Genomic DNA, 22,456 nt, shown 5'->3' on the forward strand with positions numbered 1-22,456 from the left:
CGCTTGCACTCCGAAGATCATGGTGCCGCTCGTTTGAAAGAAATTGAATTTTCTTTTACAAGCTCCTCGTCGGCCGTTTCCTCGAAACGGGGTACGAGGAAGGAAACGGGCTCGCTCGGTTTTGTCCGCCGTCGGCTCGCTACGGTCGGGGGCGAAATACGCGGGGGCTAATTCGCGGCAGTGTTTGCCCGGAAATTCACGCGGCCGCGATGTCCACGGGACAACTGCTCCGAGGAATTTTCGGGCGTTTACTTAAAAATTCCATTAGCCGCGCGAGGAATGGAGCCGCTTTGTTTGTTTTTATTAATTAAAACGAAGCCGCGGGGAGTCGGTCGCGCGCGGCCCCGATCATCGGCCCGTAAGCTCGGTAAACGTTTACAGGATTTCGTAGTCGCCGGAGAAAATTGAATTGGACGCCGCCAGGGTGAATCGGGAACACCTACGGAACCGAAATAATGTGGCGGCGGCGGCGGAGGTGGCTGGGAGCGAGACCGGTAGCCCGCCGAAATACAAACGATTCTATTAACTCGTTATGCGAGCCCGTCCGCTGCGGCGAAAGGGAAGGAAAAGAGGAAAAAGCGAGCCGCGCGGAGAGCGGAAAAACTCGTAGCTACGCAGCGTGCCGATGCGGACGTGCCTTTTATTACTCTGCATGCATTTAAATACAAAGCGTCCACCTCTCGCTCTCCCTCTCCCTCTTATCCTGTCGACGGCGAGCTTACCACTTCCATGGAATTTGTCGGATGTTCCTGAAAGGAGCGCAACGCGGAGCCGTTCCGTGGGATGCTCTTTGTACTACCCCCGAGCCCCCTCCCCGTGGTTCCGCCCCCGTTCCACCCCTCCGGCCGGCACGGCCGCGAGTTTCTTCCTTTCCCCGGGACGTACCGATGTTATTTTTCTATCCCCCGTGTCTTCTTTGTGTTCCAGGTGAGCATTAGGACGCCGGTTCCAGGGAAATCCCCTCGTTACGCGCGCAGACACCCGAAGAAAGCGGACGGAAACGCGGCCGGGCGCGGATGAGAATATTCCGCGAGCCGCCGCGGGGAGAAAATCCTCCGCGGTAGGATGATCCGCGTTAATAAAGATAAGAGTAACGCCTCTATCCTGCCGCGAGAACAGCGAAATTAAACATCGCGGACCGCCGTACCGGGATTCGTAACGAGCTTCTATTTTTAATCGGACGTGCTCCGCGAGGAAACGACGCGTTCCCGCGGAACTGCAACAATGGCGATTAAATTCCGCGCCATTCAGCTCGGCCGGGAGCCCTCCAGCCGTGAATTCGTAAACGTACACCGGATCTCGCGTAATCTTCATGGCACGGTTGTAATCTTGCGAGGAGAACCGAGGGGGATACGAAGTTGTACGCGTCGTCGGCGTTTCGTACTGTACGTATCGGCGGCCGTCGATAATTTTCTGATCACCCGGTTGGAACAGACTACGGCCCGAATAACCCGACGGGTACCAGGTCGGAGGTTATGGTATCCGAAGTAATTCGATTAATAAGGTGTAACAGAGCGATTTTAGCGGGTAACGAACCGCGAAAAGAGCCTGGCTGCTTGCCCGCCTTCGCTCTTGACCCGTTCCTTTGACAATCGAACTTTGCCCGCTGCTGGCTGACTCCCTGAACCCCTGCCTCCCTCGGAAAATAAACTAGACCCTAATGAACAGAGGATTACGCGGGACATCAGGAGGATCCTACAAACCGGTACTAATTGTAGTTACTCCGTAATTTTAGTTTGCCCTCTCCTCGCCGGGCTACCGGCCTAATGTCTATAAAACAGTCGCGGCAATTTCATACCAGCCCGCGGGATACTGTTCGCGCCAGTCATGAGAACGCTATCGTTCCCATCGGTCCGCGTCCTGTAAATCGCGAAACGCGCGGCTCTCGGTGTCGCCGCGCACGCGATGGTAACCGATCGCTTTTTGCCCGTACGCGCCGCGGTAAATCCTATCGGAGGGACACCGGAGAACACGGCATCCCGCGACACCGAGTCCTGATCGGAGGAGGGAATTCCAGCGGGGTCAGCGGTTCGATACGATCTCTAACGGCGGTAATGGAATCACGTAGACGTTCGGGCAGTCTTAGCGACCCATCCTCGGGGCGCATCCCTCCGGGTGCGTGCCTCCGCGTGGCATCGGCCGGCGGGAGTAATGCGATCTCGTAGAGCTGCTCGTAACGTAGTTAACGCGGCAGGGTCAACTCGCCGCCACCGGTGGCTGCCGCCGCAGCCGCTAATAACTCGGTACGGCGCGACGGTAACGCGAGCTACCAAGCACAGGTACACCAGTGGCTGGCTCGATCTACCTACTAGTCTCTCGCGTGTTCTCACGTACTTATCGCCCACGCCGCGCTCGCTACCTGATCCGCCTACACCGGCGTCTACCTCCGCTGCCGATGTAGACGTCAGATACGTCCATTGGTCGACGACTCGATGGAAGTTCGTCGGACTTGGCCGGATCTCAAGTGGAAGAGCTTCCACCAGACGAACGCGTGAATCATGGAGCAAGGGGTGAGAAGAGTTTAAGATTCCACAAGAGTTAACACTATGGACGATTAGGATTAACTAGTCAGAGCCGTTTCGCATTAATATTTTATAAGATACAAATCTTTCATACTTCGCGAATGTTTATCTTCGTTAGCTGCGTTATCGCGGATAACGTATAGCAGTCCTAGGCTCAGCCCTTGTTTCCGAAAGCCTTCGAAGTTCACCAGGTAGTTTTATAAAAACGCCAAAGACAGAAGGTCGAACTCATTTTTTAAGTTACCGAGGGCCGAGCTTTCTGCTAACTCCCCCAAATCGATAAAGCAGTCCTAACCTCTGGCTTATAATCGGACGTTTCTCGATCGACCGATAAGACGAATCCTCCCTCGGACGGGTAGATTACTCGAGGTCTCAGCCGAGGAGTTAGGAGATTTCCGAGCTCACGCAATCCCGATAAGGAAAAATCACGCTCGCTTGGACTCGTGTCGCGCCGTACGGCCTGCTCGACTCGCGCGCGTGTAGCTACGTCCTCTTGGCGCACGCACCTTAATGGAAGACGTACGTAAGTGTTAGATGCCTAAGCGAAGGAGCCTCCCCCGTCTAGAAGGTTGGTCGGTCATCGAGCAAGCCGGCCTCTCAACTGATAGCTCCGAGATACACTTAAGGCTTAATTGAATTCCAACCACCGGCAACTTCGAGCTCCACCCTTGGTCCCGCGCTTGCCTAAATCACATTGCCATTTACGCCGGGGACAGGCGAAAGGAGACAGAAGTGGCCCTCGATCGATGAATCGAAATGCTGCTCGCTAGTATTACTCACCCCTCTCTCTCTCTCTCTCTCTCTCTCTCTCCCTTTCTCTCAATAAGGAACATCGACTACACTTTCCGGAGGCAAAGTGGGTGGGCGCAGTTCACTTCGGCCGTCGGAACTATAATTCCACGGTCTCCGATCTTCGGTCGCCGAGATTGTTTACCGAGACAATGATTCAGTTTGTCCACTTTTTCCAGCCGAAACTAACCAACTTAACTGGAACGCGAACTTTCCGCAGCGAGCTTGTTTTCCCGAAGCCGGAGCCCTGACGCGAAATCACGCCAGGCTATTCTAATCGGGTGTTTGTATAGTTAGTGCCGCGGCTCCTCGTTATTCCGCGAATACATTAACGAGCCCGTTCGCCGTCACGTGAGCGCCGGTGTCGTGACAGGGGCAATTTTCTGTAATTTCTTTCCCGCCGTCGTCTTCGCGTACGAAGATCGATGAGGGCGTCGAGCACGTCGGCCGTGCTACCGTTTCCCGTCCGCCGCCGTCGAGGACAGCCCAACGAATGATCCCGCGTGGGCGGAAGAACAAATTTTCGTAAATCCTCGGCGGCAAGAAAGCCGGGGCACTCGAGTCTTTCGGGATCAATGGTTCGAGAACGAGAGCGGCTCGTGAATGAGGGGCGGCGAGAGCAACCCTTGCCGCGGTTTCTTTTACTTTCTCCGGTTGGCTGGAAGGCATCGCGTTGCATTCATCGTCGCGAGGACAGACGGAAAACAAGGTGGAAACCAGCGAGGCCGGAGTGTCGGCATTGACCTCGGGGACAGGAAAAAGCGCCGGCGGAGTTTCGCTCATTACCGACGCACCGCTCCCCCGATAGAAGGTGAAAGGAGGTGAAAGGACGCCGGCTAGTTCCGTGAACGCAACCCGCGAGAAGCCACCGGGAACGGCCACGTCACCCTCCGAATCGGCCCGGGCCCGATTAGTTGTTAATTACCGAGCGACCGATCGCCCCGAAGATTCAAAGGGAGGACCGGCTACGAAATTGGAAGTGAACGAGCTTGTTATTAGGAGATCCATTCTCGCGAGACCGTACGATGAGTCAGCGGGATGTTTCGGGGACGTGGATAACTTCGCCAGCGACATTCCGGTCTCACGCTCTGCTACCCCTCGACGATCTCGTTCGGCGCATCGACGGACCTTGGCCGCCGCGCGTCGCCTCGGCGAAACTTAATTAAATCGACGCCCCCGCGAGCGTAAAGCAAATTTTTTCAAGCTTTCGAGTCGTTCGACGACCATCGAACCGGGAAGTAATATTCGCTGATTCCGCTGGCTCCGACTATTGTGTCTGAAATACCGAATTGATAAGGCGATCTGGCATCGAGGCATCTTTACTGGGTGTACCTCTAACGCGATACGCGATTTTTCATCCATTTGCGATCATCCGACGAAAAAGAGAACAAGTTGCAGAGTATAGAGTGTGCGAAAGATATCAGTGAACAAAATTTCGTCAGTTTTCACGTTGAGATCGAGAGTTTTACAAACAGGGACACATTCTTTTATTTACCATGTTACGGACATCTTGCATACAAGATATTTTTATTAACATATCGCTCGATTCGCCGTAGTGGGATCGTGAAATATTTAGCTTTTACTATTTGTCTTTAAAGCAGTGTAAACATTATTTGACATTGAGCAGATTACCGATCTCTTGTATATTTTCGAGTCTGAGAAGAATGCAAGAATTTTGACCGGAGATAAGGAAACATCCCGAGCATCGAGTACGCCGCGAAAGGCGTAAATAGATTACTAGACGCCTTCGATTTCATCCCCAGCTTCGTTCACGTCCGCGATTACGCATCCCCGATCAATTCCTTTTTACCGCGCCGCCTCCGGGAGCCGAGCATCCGTCATTAACCACCGCCGATTACCTCCGGTTTAAGCAATGAAAGCTACACGCGCGAACACACGCAGCGAACCCGCGCATTCAGACCCGGAGGAGTCTGCGGCCACGCCTGCATCGCCTCAACCCCGCGCCGCTTCTTTCTTCCGCTCCTTTCTTCTCTCCTAACGACGTTCCCGCGAAAGGATAATACGAATCCCTGGAGGTACTTCTGCTTTACGATCCGGCTCCTTTCCGCCGCGGTTTTGCTCCCTTCCTCCCAACGGATTTTCCGCCGCCGCTCCTTCAGCGCGCGACCGCGCCCCCTCAGACTGAATCCTGTTTTTTACAACGGTCCGGCTTAGCAAATGGTTCACACTTTTCCTTAAACCCGGAAATGAAAACCGACCCAGTGAAGGCTAATCGGAAGTACCATCGAATGGACGTTCGATCGTGGTAGAAAAATAAAACTATCGTGAGCGACGCGGACGAGGCTCGTAGAAACGATTGTTCGCGGGGTAATTCGGGACGATTCGAAATTCGGGGTTCGCAGCGGGAACAATCGAAGTACCCTGAGAATCCCCGGTCGTTCAGCGATGCTACAAGCCGGGCACGCTTCCAACGGCGTAAACCCTCCTCGTAGGGTGGGATATTTATCCGTCTGCGAAGTCACCGTTCCAAGGAAGACGATTTTTCCTTCCGCCGTTCGCGCAGCTAACGGAATACGGACCGGGGATCCGTGTCGGGGTAACACGGCCCGCAAAGAGGGGAAATTGAAAGGGATCGGACAAACAGGATTCCGTTTAATAACCGTAAAGCCTTTCCGCCGGCGTTCGCGTGGCTCAAGTAGCACGGGTACCCGGTGCACCTCGCCTCGCCTCGCCTCGCCTCGCCGTGGAAGCAAGGTTTCAACGCTGTTGTCGCCCGATATCTCTCCCTCGTGATCGTTCCGCGGCGTAAGGGCGGGACGAGCTGTAAAAGCGCGGGCAAACTGTTACGCTGCGACAGTAAACACGCCTAATCTTGGCCGAGACGAGTTTACACGGGGCCCGGCGTGACAGCGCGCGCGGCAGCGACGGCAGCGGCTGCCAGCGGCAAACGACCAGCTGCTATTCTTTCCGAGGCTATTTCGTTACACGGCTCTCGCGCGCTTAGGTCGGAACAGCCTATCAAATGTTTTACGAGGGCCTTTTCGGGCGTTAGCCACGGGGACAATTACACCGGGGCGGAAAAAGTCGATTCGGTCAAAAATTGAACGGCGGGAGCGTTCGTTTTACGAGCAGACGAGCTCGAAATAAAATCGTCCAATGGATTCGTAAAGGGGAATAAATAATCCGACTTACCTCGGTAACTCGCGCACGGACGCGAGAGCCGTGTTCCCGCTGCCCCGGGATACGCGTCGCGAATAATCGAACCGATCGGCGGTCCCCGGGAAAATTCATTCTTCGCGAGTGCGACTAGTCGCGTGGCATTTTGAAAGGAGCCGAGATACAAGTCCGATAACCGAGAGACGCTTAAGCGAAGCGAAACGAGGATTATCCGAAGTCCTCCGTTGAATCCCGTGGGATGCTCGCCTCCACCTTTCCGATTGCTCCGGGGCCGTCTAGACGGCCGTGGGTGAACCGAACCGGGAGCCAGGGAGTGGGGGATGAAAGAGAGGATCGGAGCTGACCAGTCGGGAAACCAGTGATCCACCGTCGACACCTACTCGCTCCGGCGAACGAAAAGTGGCTCGGAGATATCCCGGGACGCGGACATCCACTCTCGTATACGTGGGGAACCGTAGGAAGGAGACACCGAGCCCCCGGGAAAATCTAGCAAAGGGAAAATAGTGGAAGCGGTAGCCCTGATAGATTACGCCGATACACGGTCGCTCGTCGATCCGTCCGGCGAATGGAAACCGTCGTTCTTTTTATTTGTTCACCCAGCTCTCCCGACGCCTCGCTAATCCCGCAGACCGCTCCGAAAAAGGACCGATCGACGGACCACTGGAACACACGACCGTTCCCTGCGGATCGATCGGCCGATCCTTCTTCTCCCTGTCGGCTCTCTCCCGTGGCGCGCCCTCGCCGGATAATCCGTGCGACTATGCTTATCGAGGATAAAAAAGCAACTCGTCCGCTAATTACCCGATCACCGATGAAAACATTCCACCGAGCGCACCGGTTCCAATCGAGTATCGACGAGGTAGACGGGGACGCGACGTCTCGAGTGGGATCGATCGTCGCCCCCGCATTGTACGCGACGGCCTTGCCAGACCGCCGTGACCCTCCGCTGCTGCTAGCGTTGCGACGCTTCTTCCGGCGTTCTCGGTCGGCTCCTCTTCCACCTGGTTTTTTCTCGCTCGACACACGTCGAACGGGCGCAGACCCCGCCGTCGAAGTGGGCAGAAGAGAAGCTCGCGAGGCGCGTCCTGCTGAGGCAGCATCTGCACTCTCGGTGCATCGGCGCTCCTGTTACCGCGGTGCATCCTCCGCTCCCGCGCCGCGCCACGCCGTCCGACCGAATTCAACCACGTTGCAGATCCTCGAGTGCGGCCTCGAGATATCGCCGCCTGCATCGAGTATCTCCGCGCGAGAACCGTACGCCGTTACGGGTATCCCAGGTACTTAGATCCGCGCGGAGCGTCGAGGGTGTTGCGCGCGGCTTAACAAGGGATCGTTCCTTCGATAGTCGGCGAAACGCGAACACCGGTCGTCGACGAATATTCCGGTGGCTCGTCGACGCTCGCTCTACTATTATTACCGGAGGGTATCTCGCAAACCTGCCGGAAGGCCACTTTACCGCTTCATGGACTTATTCGAGGCGAATGTTTTTTTCTCCTCGGAAGACGGATCTTTGTTGTTTCTCGGATTGAATGAGCCTCGGAAGAGTCGTTTACAAATGTAATTGGTTCCGAAGAGAAGACCGGCGAGTATCGAGAATCCGGGGCAATTATCTTAAACGCAGCGCGCTGTGCAGACGAAGATCCGGACGATCGCTGCAACGTTCGAGACTGTCGTAAAGAAATTTGTGTCGCGCCGTACCTTCGAATCGAGGAGTTCGACTATTGAACGATCCGATCGTTTCCGTGCGCGGTTCGAAACGGTCCAACATCCGGCGCGCGGGGATTAAAGGATAATGGAATAAAGAATAGTCCCCGACATCGACGGCGATAAGCTCGGCGAGCGGAATGACGGCGATTCGGACGGGTCGTTTATTTTTTACCGTCGATTGCGAGGCGATTTCGACCGTGGCCAACGGGCCGTGTGTACTTTCCGAGTCGGATAATTAAGATGGATGGCGCGCGGCGGACGTCCGCCACAGAGACAGTTAAATCGAGACTCGCGCGGAGAAGAATCGCGGGCTCGATTTATAGATTCCGCCGGAGCGCGCCGGCAAAAAAACACCGGCGGAGCCGCTCGAGTCTCGGCGCGGCCCTTGGCTGCGGTAATTCCGGCCGTTTTAACGTCGGCCATCCTAATGATCTCGGCCGGGCAATTAATGCAGCGGCGCGTCGACGCGCCCGTGGACCGGTCAACCGAGCCACCGATCGTTCCGACGTCCTCGGCCCTTTCACCAGCCGCGAAGCACCTGTTCGCGAAAGCTGCATGCTCCCTGTTACTCGGACCACGCAGTCACGGACATTATTATCGCGCGTAGCGGATGATTAACTTTCGCCGCGATGAAATTCGGGTGACTGACGATATTCTCTGGATTCCGGGCCGCTCGTAAACGTTGTCAGCTGATGGAGAAGTTTCTTCGGCCTGGATTCTCTCTCAACCGACACACCTAGCTGTGGCTTCAGAATCTTCGCGTCGGTCCGATTCTTCCTTAAGCACTCAGTTTTCGAGTTCGGAGAGGTACCTCGCATTATCGGTTCTCTCGAATAGGTCGTGTGCCACTAATCTCGACCGAGACTGCCAGCCGAATTCGATTTCACCGTGAAAACGGTGCTATAACGGGAAATACGCTGGCATGCCGCGGTCCTCGTCGTCCTCGCCGTTCGAGCGAAACGCACATCAGAGTCTCGGCTCGCGCTATTAAACGGCATCGGAAGTTTCCCAGCAACAAGCGTCCTCGACAGTGCGAAACAGCGGCGTTCAAGCCGGATCGGATTAGCGGGCGGATCGTCGGTATCCGGCCGTTACAGTTTCTGGTAGCTGGAAGTTCGCCGACGAACGGGAGGCGTATTCCGCTCCAAATAGCCCGGCGTTATTAAGACTCGCGGCGTATCGTCTCGACGGGAACACGTCTCGGGCCATTAGCTAGGCGCGTCCCGATCTCCCGGGTCCGCCCTTCGACTGGCATTTCGCGGAAAGTTCAGCGTCGCCTGCTAGAACCGGGAGTCCCCGTCATCCCCTAATTGTGGGATAAAGCCCGAGCGAGTTGAACAAACGTCGATGGGAGCACGCGTAAATCAACGGAGTTTGCCCGTGAACGGGACAAGAGGGCCCGCGAAGATATTCGTAAGCCCCATTAGTCTGTTAGTGGCGAAAACGTTTCGCGCGCCTCAAAAATAGGTTTCCGAGCGGTTGATTCGATCGTTTAGCGGCGGACTCGCGGGTGCACCGCGTGACGAGGCCCTCGTTAGTTCCGGAGAATTCATCTTTCTTCCGAGCAATTACCGAACTATCTCCCTACCGGAGGAACGCGCCGCTACAAAGCCGGCTCGTTTCATTCCCGCGGATAAATCACACTGTCGACCGTGAACGCGTGTCTCCCCGCCGGCTTTTCGGGTTCGCGCTCAGGAATCCAATGGCTCGGCTTTCAGGATCCACGCGTCGAGAGGGAACCCGGTACGAATCGCTCTTTATTCCCTCCGCGCGCGTACAAAGCCATCGGAATTCGAGATTCCGTTGGATCCGCTTCCGCGGTGGACCGGTTTTGTGTAAAAACAATTCCGCCCAATGTTACGAGCGAAGAGTAAACGCCTTCGGCATTCTACGAATGAAAGAACCGTCGGAGATTTCGACGAGCATCCTGAACTAGTTACGGTTTGTTACAGTTTAGAAGTTTCCCACGCAGGAAGAGGATAGCTTCGGAGTTGACGGGAAAAGCGACGGGGAATCTTTCACGGAAAACGGACTGTTCCGTTTCCACGGTCGGTTCCGAGTCACCGGACCGCTGGAGGCTCTTTGTTCCCCCGGAACACAGGATGTCGATCGATCGTTTAGGTATCGATGAATCGCGCTGTTCGACCGACGCCGTACGAAGGCCCGTGAAATTTATCGCGACGCAGATAGCGCGGACCGCTCCTCCCACCCTGAAAAACGGCTTTCCAATAATTTCCCGCGATCCCGTGAACGCTGTTAGCCAACATCCGCGCGTCACGCGACCACCGGCACCCGATAGCCCGACCCGTGGCGCATACGTTGACGCCGAGCCGGTTCGAGGATCGTAAAACATCGGCGCGGCCCGCGACTCGCGACGGTGAAACCGGTGGTTACCGTCGCTTTCAATAACCCCGGCCAGCGACGCGACTACTCGGGGCTGTAAAACACGGCCGCCGTGCCGGTGAAATCGCGCGCGATATCGCCGATACTCTTGGAGCGTTTATACGCGAGAAATTTGTAGCTCGGCCGGCGTGTGTACGAGCCCTCGGCTCCAGCCATGCCGAGATCGACCGTCGACTACTGTCCGTGGATTACAGACTCGCCGGCCGTATCGCGACGTTTATCGCGATAAACGCGCAGCTACTCCGGCAAATTGAAAGCTCGGCCGGAGGTGGGGGGAGCTCAGAAAACGACGAAGATCGAGTTGGCCGTCGTTGCGATCGAACAGCTTGAAGCTGAATTCGAAAGTTCACCGGCAACGGAAAAGCTCGTGGAAACGCCGATTCTGCAGCCAACAGCCGCTCGACGGAGCTTCGTCAAACCAGAGCCAACTAGTTCCGAACTTTTGACGTCGCAGTTCAATTCGACTGGACCTTGACTCGTTCCTCGCCGACACTGGGAAAGCAGAGTGCAATGGATTTCGTCGATTCTCGGGAAATTGGGTTGGCTCGGGACCGAGCGAGTTCCCGAGCGTATCCGCCGATTCTCGAGCGTCCGACGACTAGCCGCGCGCATGGCAGCGCGTTCCCGTTGCCTTCGGGTCTGCATTAACGTCGAACCGTCCGGGCCACTGTCTATGCACTTTGGACGGCTGCCTGCAGTCGGATGCGCAGCGATGGAAACGTCGATCATCGTCTCCGTCGTCCTAGACCGACTCGTTCAAAGTTCCCGGCGCGCGTCGGCTTCCCGTCGATTCCCGTTGACGTTTCACGAGCGAATTATCCGAAGGGAACTTGAGCGCTTCGGGGCCCTCTGGGGCCCGGCGAACTTTCGCCGGCGAGCCTCCGAATTATTCTCGACGGCGTCGTTTACGACTTTCCCGCGGTTCGATAATTTCACGGCTCCGATACGCGAAGCGGCTTTAACGGCTTTCCGCCGTATGATCCGGCGACTGAATGAAATTGCTTCTACGGAACCGACATCGACAGCCTATACTCGATTACACCTCGCTCAGCGATACTCGTGTTATTCGTTTAGAGCTGGATTTCCCGCGTACAGATTCTTGCCACCTACTTTACGCCTGGCTCGGGCAAATAAATTCACCGGTAATTCGATTCGCGGGAGTTCCGCGTGTACGTACTTTTCTATTCGAGCTTAACCCCAGCCGAAACGAGATTAATCGGCGTCGGCGAGCTGTCGCGCAAGGAATTCGCGTGGAAGAGGGACGATCGTTGCGATCGATCGGCAAGTATCCGGACCGATTTCGAAGCGGGCACGGTTTATCGCCGTAATGGCCGTCGGTAATCCGTCGATTGTCGCCGGCGCGCGGCAACAATATTAACGTTTTGACGATAATTCGATACATCACGGGTAACGCGTCCCAGCGGGAGCTACGGCAGCATCCGATTCTACGCGCCGCCGTGCACCCCTTAACCGCTAACAGACGGTCGACTCGATTGCCCGACATCGATCGCCGTCGCATCAATATTTCGCCCGAGCCCGGCCCGAATTGCCGAATTTATCCGGCGATTAATAAAGCGTTTAATCGCGCATGAAATTATCCGGGGGCCCGCGGACAGGCACGCGGAAGAGAAAATTGTTTCGGGAGAGGTCGCGCGGCGGCCCGGCGAAACGTCGAGGAGGGACGGGGGGAGTGAAAAAAAAAAAAAAAGAATCGTCGAGCGGCCGACTCGTCGCTCGCGAGTAATGTCACGGCTCGACGGGTCTCAATGCGACGTTAACGCGACGGAACCGTTACATTATGTAATTACATCGTCGCTCGATTTGCCGTTCGACCGCGGGCCGCTCGTTCCTCCCGAAGAATAATTACGCCCCGGCCCGAGCCAGACGGAGGAGGGGAACGAAACCGCGGGACCTCCGAGGACAATTTGTTTAAATTATCATTGCCCGCGGGAATAGGGGGAGGGATTTTCAGCGGGAATGGAAAAAAAAGGGAGAGGGATCACAGGGGTGTGCGACACACGGGACTCGAGCGTTCGACCCGGACCGTACGCGGGACGACGGCGTCCCAGACGGTCGGAAACGATTTACTTGGAAGAGAAGAGTGAAATATTCGACCTCGCGTGACCTCTCTCCCGTTTGATCGGTTCACCGAAGATTCCCACCCCGCGGCGCGAGCTTTTCACTCCTGAATTTCAATTTCACTTTGGACCGTCGATGAAACGTAATCGCCGCGGATCGAGGGCCGACTGAATTTCCGGGAACCATCCGGTGAACGTTCTTTCGGTAAAATCCGAGGGTTATGCGCGACGTACGCTCGAAGTGGTCGTCGATCGGATTGCCGCGGACGGATCGCGTAGATCACGACCGACAGATACTCGGTTTCCAGCGGAAACGACCGGGCGGAACGGTTATAAACTCCGGCGTTCCCCTCTCGCGAGCAGATACACCGGAACAACAAGAGCGTCGTTCCCGTTATTTATCCGCGACTTTTGTGCATGCGTGCGAGATTTGCGATCTTCATAAATCCGGGATGGAACAACGGGGCGCGCGAAGATGTAGCGAGCCGGCGACGCGGGCGTGTGTGTGCGTGTGTGTGTGTGTACCTCGCGTCGATAAAAATATCCCGGATATCCGAAAGGCGGGCGGGAGGAATCGATTGCCGGGCAGCCACCGTCGCGCGGTGTCGTCTGTTCCGACGATTCGTGGCGGGGAAAGAATTCCATCGGCAAAGCGAGAAATAAGAACCAGTGCAGTATACCGGAAACGCCGGGATCCGATACATCGACCGGAGACAATGGGAGCATTCGCGTCAGAAGGTCGTAGCCGCGTTGCACCGGCCGGAAGACGCGAGACGGAAAGCAGAGAGGAGGACGGAGGGAAAAAGAGGGGGCAGACAGTGTGATAGAGGGCCACGTTGGCTATTGACCGAAACGAGAATAATGCAACGACACGGCGACGCGCGGGACAAGGATTCGCCGGTTCGCGGCGGGTACAGGGAAGATGGACGGAGGGGCCGGGGGGGGGGGGGACAGAAAATGGAAACGTTCCTTCGTTGCGCATTATCATAGAGATGGCGGGAAAGCTCTGCTGGGAAATAATAAAAAAGAATTAGAATGGGTGCCAAGTGCATTTCCATAATTCGATGACGAGACAGAGGAGAGAAAGAGCAGCACGCGGCAGCTACTGCCGCTGCAGTCCGGGTATTCCGCCGGGCGCGGGACGGGGGTAACGATGAATAATGCCCCGCAGCCTCGAGGTACCCGCTCGGTTGTCCCCGGCAAACATCGAGTTGCATCGAATCGTTACAACGCTCCCTGGGCGTTCCTCCGTTCGCTCATTGATAAACGGAAGGCGAATGTTTGCGTATCGGGCGAATCAAGTTCGGCTCGAGACGGTTTCACTGCGACGATAAATTTCGAGTTCTTATGCGCGCCGGCGGACGAGAGGGACAGAGGGAAAACCGGAGTTTCATCGGGACGGTGAATTTCCATGAAACATGGGACGGTCATTTGCGCCGCGTGTCGTGAAACAAAGAGGAACCGAGGACAAGCAGGTCGAGAAATTCCCTGGGAATAGGGAAGGAGTCGAAGAAGGATAGGACTCGCGTGGGAGTCGCGGAAATTAGATATCGGGAACGGAGCGATCTGGGTCGGAACCTTTCTTCTCCGTTCGTATCTGGAGTTACGCCGCTGGAAACCGCCGGCACGTCGCGGGGGGCGAGCGGATCGATCCCGATTTCTCGCGGCGGCGCCGAGGGAGCGCAAGACGAATGACGCGCGCGAATCCTCGAAGCGTCGTCGATCGCGCGATGGGAACGGCGTCGAGGTAAAGACCGCCACACGGTTGTTAAACCCGTAACATCTCGAAATTCCCGGCGCAGTTCTTTCCCGAGAGTAATATGATCGGCGTAAATCATGCCGGTAATTCCGGGCTGTAATTTTACGCGCTTTATACTGCGACGGCCGCCGAAATGGCTCGTCGTTAATTCCCGGCAGGAAGCGTCGCAGTTCGTCGTACCTGGCCGGAACTATTTAACTTGGAAGTAGCGGTTCATTAATCAGCCACTGGGGGAAAGAGGGCTGCGATCCGATCCGCATCGATTCCTCGCGGGGGATCGTTCTCGCTGCTGCCGTATCGTCGCGCCGCGCGGAGGAGCGGCGAATCGGGGGATCTGGATGTTTATCCGCGATCGGCCTGCGATCTGGTAAAGGGTTCCGTTCGGTCAAGGTTCCGTCCACGGGTACGATATATCGGTTAGTCGGCACACGGCTCTCCCCGAATATAATCTAGAGGATCTCCGACGTTCCGGAGGTAAATAGCGAAAGCTGGGCCGGCCGGGTCGGCCCAGCCGAGCGAGCCGTTAACCGAGAGACGGCCGACGAATCTACGTGATCCGAATGGCTCGGTCGAAGGGGATGAAAGGAGTTCCTCAGATAAAATCGGCACGTTCCGCGCCGCGGACGAAAGAGCTCGAGGATCCTCGGCACCGGTCCGACGGTGCCCGGCCGGGAACTCGGAAACGCTTCTCTCCGTTTCGACCGGCGAGATGCCACGCCGAGATACGCCGTCGGGGGAACGGCGAACCGAACGAAACCAGCCGGTGGCCGGCAGTTCCCGTTACTACTTCTGCTCCCTCGGGAACATCTCTGATTCTCGGCCTGGCGTCCGCGCATCCGGTCACGTAACCAATTATTCAATAAATAGAAGCCCCGGGCCGCGCGTCAAACCGCCGACCGACCGCGGACCGCGGGGCCCGAATTATTTCGGATATACTTTGAATTATGCACGACTAATCGGCGGCCATCGGCGAAATATCGGGCGCAGAGGGATCGCGATAACGAGAGGAGAAAATTTCGCGGTGCCCGCTGCCGGGATTTCACTCGGCCGAGTGAAAAGCACGCCGTTCGGTGAACCCTCTATGATTTCGACGCTTTGCTACCGCGCTCGCTGCTTGAATGGGACGAGGAAGAAACGGGAGATTCGCTCGATCCGCTAATCTGCTCGGGAGTCGCTAATGGATTAATAATAATTTGCTAACCCAACACGTTTGCCGAATCAAGAGCCACCGGGCTGTATTCAAATTTACGACCTACTTGAATAGACACGTAGTGTTTACTATACCCTTAAATGTATATATAGTAACTGGTGATACGCTACAAATTTACAGGGAGTCATCCGAAATGAATAGAGAAAGCTTCGATCATAGGGAATAATTCCAGAAGAATTCTACTTTCTTCGAAACTGCCTTTACTATATTTTATTACAGATAAGAGTCACCTGAAATCTACGCAATGTTAAACATCATCCTTTCCTCTACAAGTCATTAGACCTATACTTAAACAGACCTATCACAACTCTTCCTCGTATCTAATCAACGTAACCTGTCCAGTAATATCATACAGTGCCGTATCTCCATTCACATCATAAACCATCCAGAACCTTCGCGAAGCTTTCGTCGCGCGTGTTCCCTACCAAAGAGGCAAGCAAAAGCTCCGCATACACCATGGACAGCGAGGTAACCCGAAACGACGCTAAATGGTAATCGTTCTTGGTCGTCGCGTCGCCGCTCGGCGAGGATTTCCTTCGGGAGAGCCCGGCGTGGTATCCTCCAGGAAGTGGCCGCGGCACGCCTATCGGCCCATGTAACCAGTCATCTAATAGCTACTGCACGCGGAAGCGTATTAGAGACTGTTCGTGTTGTGTATTATGCGAGAGGGGTTCCCCGCGCCGGCTTTCAGCATTAAGAATGCCGGCACGAGGAGCGTGTATGCGCGAACACCGCGTGGCCATCCGGCTACCATCCGAGTACCGTCCGGCCGCCGAGCGCCGAGGGTGGACGATCGAACCAGGAAAGACCGGCAGAAAAATAAGTGCCTCGCGTACCGTGTTCGCCGGCCGGGCCGGAGCTCGTTAACCACCGCTCGGTCGCATAACCTTCCTCCGCGGATATTCCATAAAGGAAACCCGTGTTCCGTCGCGTCCGTACGCGTCCCCATAAAAAAAATCACTCCGCGGCCCGGCCGCGTAAAAATGGTAACGAGCCACTTCCGCGGGCTTATCCGAGCCGGGCAACGGCAGCTACGCACCGTTACCCGGGCGGTACGTCATCGAGGATGCATCTCGATCGCGATTAAAGCGTGCTTTATAATTGCGCCGTGTGCGGGACTGCCGGCCACCGTCGCTGCGCGCCGCTAAATATGGAGAGACGCGTATCGCGCGGAATGCGACGGGATTCCTGGTGTCGTGCCGGAACACGCGACGGAAAAATGTCGCGCGGTATCGGAGATACGCCGTACCGCTGGATCCGATCGCGGATCCTCGCGGGATTCGGCTCGGATGCGCTTCGCCGAAGGCATTCTTCGCCGCGCGCCGATGTCGTTGGAGTATGTTGCGCTTTGGCGAACCTCTCGCCTGACGACTGAATTTCGTAACGTTTCGTTTAAAATCGACACGACTCGATGACGTTTATGATCGTTAAAGCATATTAGACTTTTCGTCTTGTGTCTCGCGCGATATTTTGAGGCAATGGGTTAAGTCATTTACATCGAGATATTTCATTGCACGGTATTGAAGGAGGTAGAACCTTCTGTCGTTGATTTGAAAGTGTTAGTTAATCTTGATACGTTTATGAATATATTGCGAGTATTCAGAGGTTACGTTTAAGTAAATGCGATGTGAAAAGTGAATGTACTTCGGTAGACTTTACGATGCAGTGCGCACTCTTCTAACAGTTGACCGAGTCGTACCGTGTATGTCGGCGAAAGATATAAGCTCGCGATGCAACGTCGACAAATTGGCATAAACGACGGATTCCCCCCCGTAAATAATAGCGCAACGCTACCGCGAGCCAACTGAATAAATTGCATTGAACAACGACGGAAAGTTCCGCGATCCAATATTATTGTCAAGCGACCGTCACGGGGACTCGACGATCTCGTCCGACCGACGCGAATGAAAGATGAAAGAAGCCAGTGTCGTCCAAGGGTTAATATCAAAAGTTGACCGTCTTGTCTATAACGTCGTATTGTCCCGGAAACTGAAAGAGATTGGATAAAACCAGGTCCCAAGAGAGAACCTCCCCCGCAGTGTCCTCGGTGAGTCTAGAATCCGTGAGACCAGTGATCTATAAGGTGGAAGCTGCCGGCGACAAGGCTAGAATGCGCAGAGGAACGATCTCCCCCCCTATCGAGCAGCTTTCGGAAGCCAGGAAAGTCCCGGGAGCTGATTATTAGCGCCGTCACGACGAGCGACGTTCGCGTGGATACGGAGGACCGGTTGGATCAAAGGGACCAGGCGTCGTTGCGGAGGAAGATTCGTTTGATGTTGACCGGCTGCAAACGGAAGCCTGGCATCGCGACGACAACCGCGTCCCCCGCACATAAAATGCCCGTCTGCTCGTACGCGACGTTAACAGGCGGCACGCGTCCGCCGTTTCCCTCTCGCCGAACCGTCGGAGCGTACCGATGTTTTCGGAGCACTCGACGGTGTCGCGTGTCGCCGAGGAACGAAACGAATCGCGTTACACGGTCAGCGGCGACGAGTCGCTCTCGAGAGGAACGCCAGTCGACGACGAGGCGGGAAGTCGATATTCCGCTAATTACCGAGCACGATTCGAAAGGACCAACGCGATCGTTGGACCGTTGCAAATCTTCGCGCGAATCCTCAAAGGACGGAGCTTCCGGGGAACTCGATTCTCTCCGCGAACAATCCCGACGCGTTGTCGTCGGAATACGAACAGCGTCGAATTCAATCGTGCCTCGCGTTCCGTCGCGCTCAACGTATCAACGTTCGAGCGAACGCATGAACATGCGCGCTTTAGCGGGCCCATAATTAATAAAAAAAACAGAACGAACCGCTGAATCTCATAAACCGATCTCGCGAAATCGTGAACGGGGAAATCCGTGTTTACCCGTTGGATCATCGGATAACGAATTTCCCGGATACTCGACGCAGCTGTCCGGGTTAGGAAAAACGCGGCGAAATATTCGCGGGTCACGAAGCGTCGAACGGGACGGGAGCCGTTCCGTTCACGGCGTCGCACTCGACGCCGCGTCTGTGCGGATCCGGCGAACATGTTCGAGCGATTCCTGTCGACGATTCGCTCGGTGCCAGATTCGATTAGTCGGTGACAATGAGCGCTGATGATCCCGCGTCTCGACGCGAATTGTCCGGGCACAATGGACGCGAGCTCGACGCCCGGCGGATCCGTTCGGGCGGCACACGCGCGCAGGATCTAGCCGACGTTAAAGGGGGATGCGCCGACGGTACAGAGGGAGACCCCCATAAAAATCCGCAGCATATGTCCCTAGGCTCGAGGACGTCCCGGGCTGCAGCCGCGTCCCCCAACGGCATTGTGGATCCACCTGATCTCCGGCCTGCACCGGCCATACGTTGCCTCCTAACTGCTCTCCCTGCATTGTCGGCTGCAAATACGAGCGGTCGGGGCACCGACGCACATGTGCACGCACATTATGCGCGGCGCGGCGCGGCGAGGCGGGACGAGGCGCGCCCGCGCTTCGATTTTCCAATTACCGCGCCGGGAGGGGACGACAATTGGGAAATCAATTCGGAGGAACAGTGAAATTTTTGTTTTGATCGGTGGCGATTCAATCGAGCAAAACAGTCGCGCGCCAGGCCAACCGTTAAGTGGACGATTAAACGCGGAATGCGATCGAACGAGTCGAGCACCGATATTTGTTTTTTCCTCCTTTTCTGGCACGCGACCGCGGCCGCGGGATCGCGAAATTGCCGGCGACGTTTCTCGGCCGGCTCCGATATGAGAGCGCGTCGGGGAAATATTGGCCGGTAACGCGCGACGAAATATCGAAACGAGCCGGCCGATTTCATTGTTCGATACGCGCTATTGCGATCAGCGGTTTTAATTATCTGCACGCCGCTGCGTTATGAGTAGACGCGATTCCGATTTCACCGGCGCGCGACAGGCGACGGTCGCGAGCAAGCGCGCCACCCAGCGCGCGCGGGAAGGGGAACAGATGTCCTTTCGCACATTAACATGCATGGCCGTGCCGGACCGATACCCCACTCGATCAATTGGCATAATTAATTGCTGACTGCCGCGGGGCTGGAGGGCTCGCCGCGGAAACTGAACGAGCGATCGGTCCGGTCCGACCGAGGCTAACCCACTTACAATTAGGGGAACGATCCGCCGAACGGTGGGGTGTACGCTTATTCGCTCCCGCCTCCCCTTTTTTCCGTCCCTTTTTAAATGTCACGTATGAATTTTCATATCGAAAATCACCTCTACTCCACGGCTTTCCTCCCTTCCGACGCTGACACGACCGTTCGCGAAACCTGCTAACGTCGGCTGCAGCGGCCGCCGCGAACGAGATCGATGGAACGCGCGAGCCGGGATATTCGGGATTGTTTTGAAGCACACCGGAACCGAATCAACGGACTGCGAATTAATAGAACAATCAGTTTTCCGCCGGTAAATTCCATTCATTCGAAACTGAATCGCGCAAACTGACGCTTCGTTTAAATATTTATGGACATCCCGTATCTTCTTGCCCCCCGCCGAATTTTTGGAACGATTCAGCACACGTTGCCCCGTAGTCTCGCGCTGAATCGCTTCGATCGCAATTCATTTCCCCGAACCATCTGTTGCTGGGGACACTTTATTCCGGTATCTAAACGTCCGCGGCCTTTATAAAGAACGTGATTTATAACGCGGCGGAACCGCGAATCTTATTCCGGATACAAGCGTTCGGTGTCGTTTCGTTGAAAGAAAAACCTTTTCTCTCCACTTACCCGAAGCACTTATCGCGCGTCTATTGTTCCATCGCGCGACGCCGCGTCCTACGCGTCGTTACATTCAACGTCGGTTGAATCGACGTTGCGAAAAGGTTATCGTCGGAGCCTCGTTCCGGTTGAAGTCGACTGGCAATCGAGTCGCGGAGGCGCTTCCATTCCTCCTCGTTCGATTCCGAGAAAAGCGATCGCGATCGCGTTGGCGGGATCGACGCTCGACCGGTTCGACGGGGAATCGTTAAAGCGGACGGCCATAACGCGATCGAACGTGCCGCGTTTCTCGAGGTCCGCGCGCGAGCAGGTTGTCCCTGGGAAAAAGGAACCCGGAGGCAATTTGTAACCCCCGATGTTTCCCCCGAACGACGCCGTCGCAACGATCCGACGTCGTAAAGCCAAGTATCGTTTCGACAGCTGGATCCTCGCTCGTCAGGGGTGGAGCGTTCCTCGGGAACATTAGCGGCACATGCCGCGCGGCCGCGCCACCTGCCGTTCCCGCGGAAATCACGTCCGGGCTCGATCATTTGAATAATTGATCGGCCATTCAAAATTGCCAGAACACGCGCTCATTGATTCTCCTTAACGTCACCGTCCCGATTGCGGTCGACGGTTTCCGCCGGCGCGCACGGAGATTTTCCCCGTTCGCGTCCGAGACACGTGAAACCCGAATCCCGTCGCGGAGGCGAGCGGAAACGGCGCGCGGCTGGAGGGAATACCGCGTTAACGGTGCGAGAAAGATACACGGCAACCGTGCACCGATCCCTCGTTCTTAATGCATGATCGCGGACGAAGGTTCGCCCGCGGATCTCCTCGTTTTTTCCGCGGGTACATATTTCACGACAGCGCGCCCGCGGAAAAAGAACCGCGGGGGAACGAGGGCGAGGCGATGGCGGCTACGGGGACAACGTCGGGTCGCTCTCTTGTGAAATTTTTAACGAGCTATTCCGCCCGTCGACGAAAACTTGGATTATAGGTAAAACCGTGCGAAGACAATGATTAATGGCCCGGCGGAATCGATGAGCGGAATATTAATAGTAACGCGAGTCCGCATTGCGGTCTGGGGCGGGGGGCGGGCGGTGGTGGAAAGTTTTTCGAACGCGCCCCGACAAAAGAACGTCGGCGGGAGAAGAAGTTTTCCTCCTGGCTGTCTGGATGGGTTTCATTGCCGTCAACGTCGTCGCGAGCTTTTAATCGGACTTCGAGCGGAGCACCGTTCGCGGCCGCGCGCGATCGATTTGTCGCGCGATCCGCGGGAGTTAAGAGGGGAACTTCTATCTTTCACCCGGTTCCTTGCGATATCGACAGAGACTCTCGACGAGGCGTCAATATTTCCCAGGTGAATTTCATAAACGGGGATGTTGCTTATTGCCTTCGAAGGGAGAAATAATTCCGACGAGCGCAGCGGCGAAACAAACCGTAAAACCGGGGGTTCGGCGTAGCGCGCCGCCGGGGCGGTCGTTAAACGAACATTTCCCGAATTAAGCTGCTCGAACTGGCCTTCGATACACCGGCGTGATTAAATTCGCCTGATATAATTCCGTAGTAAAAAGTCTAATGAAAGGCGGGGAGGTTTACTTACGGCGGTAACGGGGCCGAAGCGTAACTGTGCGGCCGGCGCGCGATTCGTGGGCGAACAGGGAGAAGTTGGCTCGGGATATGCGAGAGTTCGAGCACGAATTATGCTCATCCGCAGCGAATAATGCCGGGTAATAGTCAGGAGTAGCGTCGAAACGAGGGTAATTGGCCCAGATACCCGCCGGGGAACCACGCGGCCTCGTTCGTCGCGCGGAAAGAAACACGTACGCTCCGGTGCCTGCATGCATGTAGCGCACACCGATGGAAAAAAAGCACCTGCAAGGTATGCGGATCCAATTGGTCAGAGTGAAAAGAAGCAAACGGGCGGCGTAAATAAAATACGCGGCGAAGACCCCCCTTAAATTTCAATTGAAATTCATTCGGGATTAAAATTAACCGTTCCATTGTTCTGGGAATTTCAGAGAAGAAAACACGCGAACGCTTTCCGGCGCGCTTTACGCCTATGCCTGCGTAATTACGCTCAAAGGAATATGGTTCCCGAGCGTGTATTTCGATCGGTCCGGTGACGCGGAAAGTTCGATTCGGAAAATCGAGAC

At 55.8% G+C, this 22,456-nt stretch overlaps 1 protein-coding gene across 3 annotated transcripts in view; it reads left to right on the forward strand.

The window, feature by feature from the left end:
* The window catches only part of pxb (putative Hedgehog signaling attenuator pxb), a 245,006-nt gene that overhangs the window by 115,598 nt on the left and 106,952 nt on the right, over positions 1-22,456 (forward strand). Inside the window, exon 2 of one of the 3 annotated variants that reach the window (XM_031969425.2) lies at positions 928-1,060. The exons of the other annotated variants lie outside the window; for them this stretch is intronic. Within the exon in view, the coding sequence (XP_031825285.2) occupies positions 1,017-1,060 (44 nt within the window). The 5' untranslated portion in view covers positions 928-1,016. The remainder of the gene's footprint in view (positions 1-927; positions 1,061-22,456) is intronic. 3 annotated transcript variants of the gene reach the window in all.

The sequence above is a fragment of the Nomia melanderi genome, chromosome 8 (assembly GCF_051020985.1).
Source record: "Nomia melanderi isolate GNS246 chromosome 8, iyNomMela1, whole genome shotgun sequence".
NCBI lineage: Eukaryota > Metazoa > Arthropoda > Insecta > Hymenoptera > Halictidae > Nomia > Nomia melanderi.